Source organism: Canis lupus, chromosome 14, assembly GCF_011100685.1.
Source record: "Canis lupus familiaris isolate Mischka breed German Shepherd chromosome 14, alternate assembly UU_Cfam_GSD_1.0, whole genome shotgun sequence".
NCBI classification, from domain to species: domain Eukaryota; kingdom Metazoa; phylum Chordata; class Mammalia; order Carnivora; family Canidae; genus Canis; species Canis lupus.
In genome coordinates, this window is record NC_049235.1 from 20396194 (window position 1) to 20410271 (window position 14078).

The 14078-nt window shown below is 33.7% G+C and overlaps 1 protein-coding gene across 13 annotated transcripts in view; it reads left to right on the forward strand.

Moving 5' to 3' along the window:
* PPP1R9A (protein phosphatase 1 regulatory subunit 9A) overlaps positions 1-14078 on the forward strand; it is a 311864-nt gene that overhangs the window by 185187 nt on the left and 112599 nt on the right. For all 13 annotated transcript variants that reach the window (XM_038556851.1, XM_038556849.1, XM_038556853.1 and 10 more), the window contains exon 6: positions 5204-5308. In XM_038556851.1, the coding sequence (XP_038412779.1) occupies positions 5204-5308 (105 nt within the window). The remainder of the gene's footprint in view (positions 1-5203; positions 5309-14078) is intronic.

A 14078-nucleotide genomic window follows, 5' to 3' on the forward strand; every position in this document is an offset into this window, starting at 1 on the left:
AATGCAGCCTAAACAACTATATCCTTTCTCTCTCTCTCAAAAAAAAAAAAAAAAAAAAATTCCCATTACCTCACCTACACAGTTCTATTTTTTTTTTTTTTTTGTCACTGTTGCTTCTAGCATAGTCTCAATTATCCATGTTACATTTAATTTACAGTTTACTTACCCAACTTCTGGTAGGGTAGATAGGGACTTGATAATTGTCTATCACACACAAGTAATACCAGATTAGTAATACTATTTTTACATCTCTTTAAAGTGCAAATATATACACATTCCTTAACATGATGCAAAGTTAGAGTAACTTCATAACAGTTTATTTTGTGTAACTTTGAAACACTTTAACATAAGCAGAGTTACATACATTAAAAGCTATGTTTATGACCAAGGTTTTAGAGATAAAACTAAGAGTCTTGGAAATCATGTGTTAAGCTGACACTCTATAAAACTATTGATATAAAAGTTTGTCAGAATTATGACTCAGTTTAGTTAAACACAATTTAATTTTCTTACACTTTTAAAGCTTTATGTAGAGACACTGTTAATCTGATTAATATCCATATCAGAATATTAGGAAGTTCAGATTAGCCAGTCTCTTCATTTGGAAAATACAAACCCACACCTTTACAAAATCATGGAGAAAACATAGCTATGTATTTTAAACCATAATTATTAAATTAGTCTTATTTGTATAAAGATTCACTTTTATTATGTGAACTGGGCTTTTTATAAAAATATTTCTGGGATCCCTGGGTGGCGCAGTGGTTTGGCGCCTGCCTTTGGCCCAGGGCGCGATCCTGGAGACCCGGGATCGAATCCCATATCAGGCTCCCGGTGCATGGAGCCTGCTTCTCCCTCTGCCTGTGTCTCTGCCTCTCTCTCTCTCTCTCTCTCTCTGACTATCATAAGTAAATAAATTTAAAAAAAAATTAAAAAAAATATTTCTGAGCTTCTAGCAGAATCTCTAAGAAGGATTTTTTTCTTAAATGTCTAGCACATTTAAAGTTTTCATTGTATATTAGAATATAAAATTTATGAAAGTGATTACTATTCTCTGTGAACCAGATTATCACTCCTTTAAATTCCAAGACTTTATAATTTAATTTATTAGTACCCTTCTATGTTAGGAATATATTTTATGCTCACACAGTGAGAGAGAACGGCTTTTCTCAATTACAGCAACACAGAGAATTTGTCACTCAGAAACAGCTTTAAGTAATCAAAGAAACACAAAAATTCACCAGCCAAGATTTCACAGGGCTATTTTCCTTCTAGCGTTTATGAAATTTTTTATGAAATAGTTTTAGCCCAAAGTAGACCAAAAAATTAAGGACAGCAACTCAAATTTTTTACGTCTCTCACATGAGAGATAACAGATCCCCATAATCCCAGTAGCAGTCTCAAATGGTCAGATTATAAAATTACACTCCTACTCATTTTTGCTACCGGGGAGAATTATTTATCATTGTTGTTTAGAGCAAACTAGATCCAGAACCAAAAATGGCCAGAACCAGAAAAAAATTCAAAAGTACTACGTTAGGAAAAAAAACATGTTAACAAAGATAGTGTTCTATTACTGCTTTAGAAGCAGTCTGGGGACCAAGCAATTATGCCTGGGCTTAGATAGACCACAATGTGTATTTCTGTGGTAACAGTTGAGTTTGGCTTTGTGAATCCATTCTGGCATCTTGGTGGAAGTTCCAAAGCTGTTGCAGGCTAATATTCAAAGAGTTAAAAAAATGACTTTCATACCTATAAAATGAACATGGATTAGACTTTACTTAACTCACTAGTTAATGAGAGAATTGTGGTATGAGATGTGGTAACTGAGATGTGGTAACTGTGACTCAAAGGACATTTTAGAAGTATGTGGTTAAAAGCAAGTTATTAAAGTAGTATTAGAATAACATCGCTAAGTTAGATATAAAACTAGTTAATATTCTACAGGGAAATAAACCATGGCCTATGAGATTATCTTTTCTAACAGAAGAATAGTATCTGAATTTATTCAGGACCAAAAAAAGTCTATAAATTAACATGCAACTTAAATATATCCAGGATTTTAATCAATTTTAAACAGTGGATCAATTAAAAATACATTCCCGGGATCCCTAGGTGGCGCAGCGGTTTGGCGCCTGCCTTCGGCCTAGGGCGCGATCCTGGAGACCCGGGATCGAATCCCACATCGGGCTCCCGGTGCATGGAGCCTGCTTCTCCCTCTGCCTGTGTCTCTGCCTCTCTCTCTCTCTCTCTGTGACTATCATAAATAAATAAAAAAAATTTAAAAAAATAAAAAATAAAAATAAAAAAATAAAAATAAAAATACATTCCCCCAAATTATCCTTGGCTGGACCTGTTAAATAATGCACCTATATCATCTTGAAAAAATCAGTTGCTCTCCTTTTAGTTCTTATTTTCAAACTTGAAATGACTTTTCTTAACACAGGGCAACAACATGTGATATACTCAACACTTGTCCAGAGTAATTCCAATGGCATAAGTTTTATTGATGGGAAGCATCAGTATGATAAAGATGTCAGTTTTCCCCAAAGTAATTTAAGAATCAGTAAGATTTTATTAAAATCTCAATGAATGTTTTTATAGAACTTGGCAAGTAAGTCCAAAACTAATTATGAAGAGGAAAAGCTCAAGAATAGCTCAGAAAAATTTGAGGACAATGAACAAGATGGAGGGAATTATCCTATAAAATGTCAAAACTAATTATGAAGCAATGGAGCGTGCAGAGATAAACAGACAGGCAAGTAGAAACGAATAGAAAAACCAAAACATAATGATGGACATTTGAAACCCTGACAGATGCAGCTAAACAAATCATCGGAGAAAACATGAACTCTTATTAAATGCTATTAAGCCAATTGTTTATAACACTTGGAAAACATAAAAATAGATTACTAACACATACTATATATAATAAAAAATAACTTCCAGGTAGATAACTACCTAAATGTAGGATGGCAAAATTTTAAAACTTTTAGAAGAAAATATAGAATGTTATTATAACCTTGAGGCAGAAAGGGGTTCCTGAAACAAAACACAGAACTACCTGATCCAAAACTGAAATTACAAATGTGATTATATTTTTAAAAATTGTTTTCCTCAAAATCACCATTGTTCAAAGAAATGTGAAAAGATAAGCCACAGATTGGGCCAAAGGTATCTGCAACATATTTAATTGAGAAAGTGTTAATATACAGGATATATAAGGACATCTTCAGTAAATTGGTAAGAAAAAAGACACCTAACCCAACAACATCAACAAAAAATGGGTAAAAGACATGATCTAACAGTTTGCACAAGTGAATGAATGACTTAGAAAGATATGAATAAATGTTCAACCAGTCTAGTAATCAGGCAAATGCAATTAAAATCACAGTGTGATGTCTTTTTACACTTATAAGATCACCAGTATTTAAAGGATCAGAATATACCAAGTATTAGTGAGAATGTGGAAAGTCAGAACCTTCCAAAGAGTGCTGTTGAGAATATGCATTGGCATAAGCATTTTGAAATAAAATTTGTCCATTTAAGTTGAAAAAGCATATGTTCTTTGATTCAGGAATTTTATTTCTAGGTATATATCATGCAGAAACCCACACATGTGCATAAGTAGACGTGTACAAGCAGAACTCATAATGGCTAAAATGGAAAACAATGCAATTGTCTGTCTGCAAATAATGGATGAATATATTTTGATATATTCATAAAAGATGTATGTACAGGGTTGTTAAAATGAGTTTGTCAAGTGGTATTTATATGTGTAGTTAAATCTCATACATAACATTGAGTGAAGCAAACTAAATTGCAGAATGAGAGGCATCCTTCATAATGTTTGAAAATGGCAAATGTACACGTATATTGTCTATATTCATGTATACATATTATTTCTACTTCAAAACATCCATAGGAAGATTGAGCACCAAAATTAGTACGATGGCTACCTCTATGAAAGCAGTGAAGGGACGAGAATTAGAGATGAATAATAAAGGGCCTTAGCTTTTCTGGAATACATTTCTTTAGGAAAAAAAAAATCTCACTCCAGTATTGCACGGTGCTGAGATTTGATAAAGTTGGATGTTTGGTACATGGGTGTTTATTACCTAATTCCCTCTGCATTTCTCCATGATTGAAATACTTTAAAGTACTTGAGAAAATAAAAAAAAGAAATACTTCCTTTCGAGACATAAAAAAATGGTATATATAAAACATGTATATAAATTTAAAAGCATTATATAGTAAACAACACCAATACTGCATGTAGACCCTAAACATAAATAAATATATGCATTTATATATACATGTCTGTGCAAACATACATACAGTTAGTTATGAGCATTAAAAATTTCAAGCTTATAACTTGAATAGGAAGGGTTCTCTGCAATTCCTGGTGATGTTTTCTCCTTGAAGAGTAGAGGTGGAAGGCAGGGCTAGGGACGAGTCCCACAGCAGGTTTCAGCTGGATTTGTTATGTTTTATGTGATTTATTAAGGACAAAAAATGATGTAAGCTTGTCATACATTAGCAGTTAGCAGTTCTTTTAGCAGTTAGCGGTTCCTACCTTTGTGATAGGAATATGAATATTGGGCAAACCAAATCTCTCCATTTCGTATTGCTTATCTCTGTTTTTCAAAACTGGGCAAACCAAATCTCTCCATTTCGTATTGCTTATCTCTGTTTTTCAAAACGATCTTTTATTTTTTTCCTATTTTACCCACTTTTTAAGATTTTATTTTTATTTATTTATTTTTTAATTTCTTTTATTGGAGTTCAATTTGCCAACATATAGCATAACACCCAGTGCTCATCCCGCCAAGTGTCCCCCTCAGTGCCCATCACCCAGTCACCCAACCCCCCACCCACCTCCCCTACCACTACCCCTTGTTCATTTCCCAGAATTAGGTGTCTCATGTTTTCTCACCCTCACTGATATTTTCCTAATTTTCTCTCCTTTCCCTTTATTCCCTTTCACTACTTTTTATATTCCCCAAATGAATGAGACCATTATCAAAACGATCTTTTAAAAAACATCATGCATTTGACTAAAATCAGGAGCTTGTGGATAAAAGACAAATTTTGGGTCAGTAAAAGTATCATAAAAATCAAGTATTTTGTCAACCTATGTGTTGGAAATGGTAATGTATATCAAAAAAATTAATTGTGGGTAATTTTTCCCTTTTTCCCAAAGAATACAAGTTAATGACCAGATTGTGGAAGTGGATGGAATCAGCTTGGTGGGTGTCACACAGAATTTTGCTGCAACAGTTCTCAGAAACACCAAGGGCAATGTCAGGTAAATATATGTGGCTCCAGATATGTGTAATTTCATTACTTATAATTTTGTTGAATTTTAGTTTTCTAGATGTATGTAATTACAATGAAGATTTTATCTGAATACTCAACATTTGCTCTTAGTTCTTAATGTTTCCTTCTTTATTGTTATTAGTTTATGCAAATATAATTTAGGACCAAAAATTATGCTATTTCAGAATGACATGAAAATATGAAGTGTACAGTGTACAGTATCAATATGGTTAATCACTGAGCTATGTTAGTGTGCCTAACAGCATACAAGTTCTAAAGTCCTCAACAAATTGAATTTAGACTCTAAATCCTTTCACTAAAACCAGTTACACAGTAAATTGAAATTGAAATGATTATACGTATATCCAGTGATACATGTTTTTAGATAAACTGGCTTAATTACTTGAGGTTAATAAATGCATTTTAAAAATCTCTTTATAGACTTTGTAGGACTAATCTTTGGTCAACTGTAAGTTTGACAATTTAATAGAACAAAGGGTACCTTCTTTTGAACCTTGAAATGATATATCCTGTCCTGGGGGTTCCGAAAACTGTAGCTTAGAAAATAGATAAGAAAGGAGTTCTGAGCCAACTAAGGTAACGGTGTGAAATCCATTTTATTTGGTCATAGGGCATTTATTTTTAAATATAGTGTTGCTTATGTCTTAATACTTTTCCATCAATCCTACGAAGGAACACATAGGGGATGTTATATAGTATGGGTAATTATCAAAATGTTTTAGTGTTATCATCAGAATGTGATAACCAAAAATCCTGAAAATGTCAATGACTTAATATTGCTGTAAAGAGGGTCACATGAGAATTTTATTGCAGCATGTTTTTTTTGTTGCACAAACATGGGTTTAAGTTTTAGATTTTAGACTTTTTCAGTTGGAAAATACCCTTTCATGCTGAAGGAAATGTTTAAGGAATACAACATCAATGACTTTTATGAATGCTATGTTGATGCTTCAAGACTACTCACAATCCTAGGAGAAGTATGTGAAATAATTGGAAAGAGCACAGGAAAAGCCATCTGATGCTCTCTTAGAGACCCGTGTGGGTGGGCTACCTCAGGAAATGGGATTGTCTTTCTTGTTTTTCTCAAGAAAAGACAGCACTTTCCTCTCTCAGTAAAGAACTTGGTTTTAAACTGCCCATCAGGCTTTGAAGTTTAAAATTGAAATAAGTAAGATATACATTCAGCTTGTAAGAACATTTTTCTTTTCTTTTTTTATAAGAATATTTTTTGGTAGCGAGGAAGTTTATAGTTACATGAAATCATAGCCATCCTTTTCTTTCAAGCCTCATGTAAATTACAAATGGCCTCTTAACGATCCATCTCCTGATTTCAGCCTCTCCCTTCAATCTGCTCTCCTCATCCTTCCTCCAAAAGGGAGGAAATAATAGCAATTTTCAAATGCAGGAAGGTCTGCAATGGAAAAAGGAATGAACTCATTCTATGTCATTCTGGTCCTGGAGGATCTCAGACCTGAGGGTAGAAGTAATAATTGTGCGTCTGTAATGTGCCTCTCCTCTTCTGAGATCTTCCGTGGCTCTCCATTCTATACAGAACCTAAGCTCTTTATCCTGCTATTAAAATTTTCATCACCCATTCCCATCACTTACCCCTCTCTGTATTCATGTTTTGTTACAGTCACACTGTTGTAGTCATATTCCTTCAAACCTGACTTGGGAATTACTGTTTTATTATTGTGCCTCTTCCTCCCTGTCATTTCTTCTGTTTAAATACTGTCTTCTGCACTGAGTGTTATACTATATGTTGGCAAATCAAACTCCAACAAAAAGTATACATTAAAAAATAATAAAATAAAATAAAATAAAATAAAATAAAATAAAATAAAATAAAATAAAATAAAATAAAATACTGTCTTCTGTTTAGAACCTACTTAGCTTGAGGACCGTATTTCAGCTTCTTTACCCTCCAAGAAGTCCTCCTTCAGCCCCCATATCCCCTAGCAATCTCTTCTTCCAGGTAGCACTCATCATTCATACTACTTTTTTGACCTTGAGGTTACAGAATATTACTTTTATCTTTTACAGGCATTCACTTATTTCCCCATTCACTTTGCACAAATTTTGATTATTGAAATGGGACCTTTAGCCCCCCCAAGTTATTTAACCCAGGGTCTTAATTAATTGAATATAAGAAAGCCTTTTCTCAATTTTAACTTATTAAAAATAATATTTGAGTCCTCTGAATATATTTTAGGTGGTAGTTCTTCATAAAATATTAATACAAAAAACAGGATCCCCAAACTAGACCTGTGTTTTTAATTACATGTTTTAAAACTGAGAATTTAAAATATATATGGTTTTATATTTCTTATTAATTGGTGACTTAGCTATCACACTTAGTGGATACTGAAATTTATTTTCAAAAAGGGATATCTGAAAAATTAGTAAATTTAGTTTGATTTTTTTCCTAACTACTAAGCACAGATCTGGGAGGAACAGGAAGCCATGGATCTAAAGATCCAAGTTAGGAGACAGATAGGAAGCTAGAAGTGATGAGAAAAATGAAACAGATTTGGGTGGTGATTATTATACTGAAGTATTAGAGGTCAAGATTTTTACGTATTTCCTAGAAATGTATATGAAATTGGTGCCAGCATTTGAATATGAATCAGAATCAGACACTGAAGTTCTGAGACTTCATCCACACCTACAGAGAATCATTTTCCATCTGACTTCAGTCTGCTTTATTTTATTGAATTTTAAATTACAATACTTGAGTTTATGAACTAATACTACTACAAAGACCCCATTAATATGACATTTTTAACACACTAGAGAAATTACAGGTACTTTGTGATAACTTTCAAGGGTTATATATTTTTCAACTGTACATCCTTTTTATGAGTTAAGAAGTGGGTTCAGCTCAAACCAGGTGACGTTCCTAGGGGATTGAAAGTCTTAGCCTGACTCAAAGTATCAGGAAATTATTATTATTTCCTTCATTTTACTGATGTCATTTAAAACTAAGTACTTGTGGTAAGTATTACGCTTACATCATGTAATTACTTTACATAATTGATTAGGAAAGGACTCACAGGACTCAGATAGTTTGTAGTCAGAAATGATGCAACACACCAGCAGCAGCAAAAGAAAGATAAGCATTAACAGGGTGGGCTGCTGAGCTCAGACACAGTCTTCTTCATCATCCCTCCACTGGGACTCACAGGACTTGTTGGTCTCCAGATGCTAAGCTACCTCGGGCATGTGCATGAAGCATGTTGGTACCAAGAAGTCCAAAGTCTGTATATGGCAGGGATTTCTCACTGAGATCATTAACCCCCCTCTCCCAGATTCCATCAAATCCAGGTAGAAGGAATAAATCCAATGATTGTTACCAAATAGTTTTGACAGACTAGTTTGTCTTGCCATGAAGCAGCTCATGGACAGATATATACAAAACATCATTTATCCCTGGTTGGTACACCTCACAGCTTTGACCAAGGTTTGGTACCACGCTCTGGGCAATTCTGATTTGAGTACTTTGTCAATCCAGCTGGTGTCCAAATGAACTCATGCTGTATAATACATATTGCATAACATAACGCATTTACTGCTCTCCTTTTAATTCCATTTAAAATGTTTTTATTTGAGCATATTTATTGTATATTTCAACATTACCTGGTGAAAACCTAAAGAGAAAATGTTGTAAGTTATTTAAAAACCTATAAAGGTTTTTGGTGGTTGGTAGAATGTAACTTGCCAAATGTAATATAGTTAAAAAGTTAGAAAAAAGTTCTATTCTTATTGTCATATCCTGCATTGTATAAAAAATAGTCCAGATTCGGTTCATTTGAATCAGCAGGTTTATCTACTTAAAATTCATTTTTATATCAGAACATACTAAATGATGCTTATCTTGGAGATCCTTAAAAGAGCCTTATGTGTCTGTTGGTCCACATAAAGTTGTGGAAAAAAAATACTTTTAAACTTGAAATTATAAAGTCATTAGAAAAAATAATTAGTTTGAAAGAGATAAAAATACTGGTTGTTATCTATGGAAAGAAAGTAGCAATCTCTAGATATTGGGAGACTAATTAAAAGTTATACAATACAAACTACCTTCCATTTATTTATGGATGTATAATTTAGTTTTCTGTGATGTTGTTTTGCCAGAGATGTCCCAAATGTAGACATTTGACTAATTTCTTATGTTATATCTCTGTGGACAAAAGGAAAAATGTGTTTGAATTATAGTATAGCCAGAGAATAGGTACAACCATACAGCTGATTCTGTTACAAGTTATAAAATATTATTTAATGTATTCACTGATATTTCTTTATGCACTTAGTACTAGGGATAATTGTCTTTCTCTAGTAACTACCTTTTTTCACAGGAAGCCTGACCTAAGGGATTCAGATTTTGCCTTAACCATTTAGATGTATGAGTTTATGGAAGTGTTTAAATCTCCCTGTGCTGTAGTTTCTTCATTTATAAAATGGGTGTCATAGTAGTACCTTCCCTATACATTTGAGAGGAGTATTAAATGAGTTAAAACATATGAATGCCTAGAAAAAATAAAAATTTGATGAAATCTTAGTGATTATTATTTTCTTCTGAAAACTCTGATTCCTTCTTTTTTTTAAATAATAAATTTATTTTTTATTGGTGTTAAATTTGCCAACATACAGAATAATACCCAGTGCTCATCCCGTCAAGTGCCCCCCTCAGTGCCCGCCACCCAGTCACCCCCGCCCCACCCTCCTCCATTACACCACCCTTAGTTCGTTTCCCAGACTCCCAGAGTTAGGAGTCTTCCATGTTCTGTCTCTCTTTCTGATATTTCCTACCCATTTCTTCTCCCTTCCCCTCTATTCCCTTTCACTATTATTTATATTCCCCAAATGAATGAGACCATATAATGTTTGTCCTTCTCCAATTGACTTATTTCACTCAGCATAATACCCTCCAGTTCCATCCACATCGAAGCAAATGGTGGGTATTTGTCATTCCTAATGGCTAAGTAATAGTCCATTGTATACATAAACCACATCTTCTTTATCCATTCATCTTTCGATGGACACCGAGGCTCCCTCCACAGTTTGGCTATTGTGGACATTGCTGCTAGAAACATTGGGGTGCAGGTGTCCCGGCGTTTCATTGCATCTTTGGGGTAAATCCCCAGCAGTGCAATTGCTGGGTCATAGGGCAGGTCTATTTTTAACTCTTTGAGGAACCTCCACAGTTTTCCAGAGTGGCTGCACCATTTCACATTCCCACCAACAGTGTAAGAGGGTTCCCTTTTCTCCGCATTCTCTCCAACATTTGTGGTTTCCTGCCTTGTTAATTTCCCCCATTCTCCCTGGTGTGAGGTGGTATCTCATCATGGTTTTGATTTGTATTTCCCTGATGGCAAGTGATGTGGAGCATTTTCTCATGTGCGTGTTGGCCATGTCTATGTCTTCCTCTGTGAGATTTCTGTTCATGTCTTTTGCCCATTTCATGATTGGATTGTTTGTTTCTTTGCTATTGAGTTTAATAAGTTCTTTATAGATCTTGGAAACTCTGATTCCTTCTTAAGTCTTCATGTAGATTGTTAAAAAACTGAGTCGATTTTATAGCCATTTCTAACAAAGGCACAGGATCTTATAATCTGTAAATGGAAACCATTGTTAGTGGTTTCTCTTTTTAGTTCTTTTGGAAGTATCAATATAAATCTTTTCTCCATCTCTTGATTTTTCAGTTTTAGATCAAAATTTAATGGTTGCTTATTATAAAACTTTCACCCCTTAGGGGTTTTTTTAGTTAAAAACGTTTGCAAGAGTTTATGACATTTACTTTTTATTCTGTGGTTACAGTTGCTTAGGTAGTCTTTCTATAAGTTAATTCAAAAGATTAAAACCAACAAGTAATATTTATAATGTTATGGTTATGAAAATATTATTCAATCTAGAATTAAGTGGTATGACTGAATTGATAGAAAATGATATGTAATTTTATGTCATTTGATCTGTGTCACTTTTCAAGGCATAAAAGTTCTAATGGAATTTGACTTATTTCTAGCCTTCTTGATTTCCTCTAGGTCATACATAGCTACCAGCATGCTTGCATGTCTGAAAATGTATTCTTTGGCCCTCAGATATAAGTAGGTATAGTATTTGAGTTCAAAATACTTTTCTTTCAGTATTATGAAGATATTTTCCATTATCTTTTAGTATCTGCATTTGGTAAAGAGAGATTTTATATTAATCTGATTTGTAGTCCTTTATGGCTTTCTATTTTGGATTTTTTTCCCCTCTTAATTTGGTTTTTGAAATTTTTGTCAGACTATAACTAAATCTGTTTGTTTGTTTTGCTTGGAACTCAATCTGAACACTTGAGTTTGGGAAATTTTCTGTTATTATCTTATTACTTTCTGTATTTATTATTCAATGCCTTGATCTTATCTTCTTAAACCAGTATTAATGGGGGATTAGATGCCTTGGCCATATCCTCTAACATCGTATTTTCTCTCAGTATATCCATCTTTTTACATTTTTGTTAGTACATTCTAACAATTTCTACAATTTAGTCTTCCAGATTACCAATTTATTGGTAAACCATGGCCTTTTTTTTTTTAAAGCTTTTCTGGCCTATTTTCTGTTTCCTTTTATTACTTTAAGCTTTGTCCTCTCGTGTCCAAGCTTGAGAGTTACTCAACTTCCTACTTGAGATCTTCATGTGGCTTTCAGCTTTAATTAAATTTCACGTAGCACATCAAATGTAATATGTTCAAATTATTATCCTTTATTTGTACCATTCTCTGTCTTGTACCCGCCTCCAAAAAAAATAATCATATGATCTTTACTTGGATGATTCCCTCTTATCAAGTCTCAATTTGAAAATCACTCTTTAAGTGAATGAATTCTTCTTATATTATGCTATGTATGTTGTCCAAACCCCAAGTCAGGTTCTATCATGTTACCATGTTTTCTACATAGCATCCATCAAATGATCCCCTGATGATCCTCTTTTTCTGGTTTTGCTTCTCTTGTTTTGTCCTCTACCACATTGACTCTTGACTAGCCTTGATGATTGGAGTATGGAGGAAATAGTGATATATGACTTCTGAGGCTAGACTATAAAAGGCATGTGGCTTCTACTTTGGTCTTCTGGATCACCAGCTCTGGAGAAATCTAGCTGCCATGTTGAGAAGACATTCAAACAGCCTTCTGGAGGAAGAACATAAGCCTGCCAACAGCCAACAGCACCTTGCCAGCCATGTGAGGGCGGCACCTCAGAAGGAGATCTTCCAGCCTCAATAAAGCCTTCAGAAGACTGCAGCCCCAGTCAACATTTGATTGAACTTAGTGAGAAGCACTGAGCCAGAACTGCCTACTCAAACAACTCTTGAATTCTTGACTTAGAGAAAACGTGGAAGATAAAATGTCTATAAATTTCGGGGTAATTAATGATACAAGTTAGAATAAAAGTGAGGACATCATTATAGACCTAATAGATATTATAAGGACTGGCCAATATTATGAAGAACTTTATGTTGGTAAATACAACTTAGAATAAATGGTTAACTTTCTTAGAAGACAATACTATGACAAAGTACCAAAGCTCACTCAAGAAAAAATAGTGTTTGTATGCATATGTGTACATGTACACATGAAGATGGATTTAGAGTTTAAGCTTTCCAGCAAAGAAAATTCCAGTTTCAGTTTGTTTCATTGGTGAATCTCACCAGGCATTAGAGGGTGAAATAACACGACTTCTATATAACCTTTTCCAGAACATGGAAGAGAGAACACATCTCTACATTTATAAGGCCAGAATTACCATCATATTAATGTCAGAAAAAGACATTAAAACAAAAATCATTACAAATCAATATTGCTCATGAACATAGATACAGAAGTCTTTAACAATAATTTAACAGATTGAAGTCAGGAATATATAAAAAGGATAATACATTATAGCTAAATGGCATTTATTTTTGGAATCCATGTTTGATTTAATGTTTTAAATTCAACTTAATGGAATTTTCCATACTGACAGAAGAATGAAGAAAAAAAATCTTCCATCATATGCTCATCCCAGTAGATGGAGACTGAAAAACTCTCAGGAAACTTGAAATATAAGGGAATTTCTTAAATGTGATAAATAGCATCTAAGTAAAACCTATAGCTAATATCGTATTTAACGATAAGAGACCAAATGCTTTCTCTTAAGTGTAAGAACAATGTAAGTGTGTCCACTTCCACCACTTCTATTCAGCGTTGTCCAGGGGTTCATAGGTAGGTCAGTGAAGAAAGAATAAGAACTGGAAAACACATAGATTGAAAAGAAGTAAAACTCTATTCACAGACAAGATGGTCATCTTTGTAGAAAGTCCTAAGGAATCTACAAAATATGCTACTAAAACAAACTAAATCAAATAGGGTTACAGGGCATAAGTTGATGTACAGAAATCAGTTCTATTCTGTTTATTAGCAACAAGGAGCGATTGAAAATTCAGATTAAAAGTAACATTTATGATAGCATCGGAAAAATGAAATACTTAAGGATAACCTGACATGATATGTTGACAACTTAAGCAAAATATTTCTGAAAGAAAATAAAGACTACCTAAATGAATGAAGCAATAGACCATGTTCATGGATCAGAATACTGCAGACTAAGGGCAATCTCACTGAAAATCTCAGCAAGATTTTTTGTAGAAATTAATATTTTTTAAGAAGAACAAAGTTGAAGAACTTTAACTGCCTCAAAGCTACTCTAATCACAGCAGTCTGGC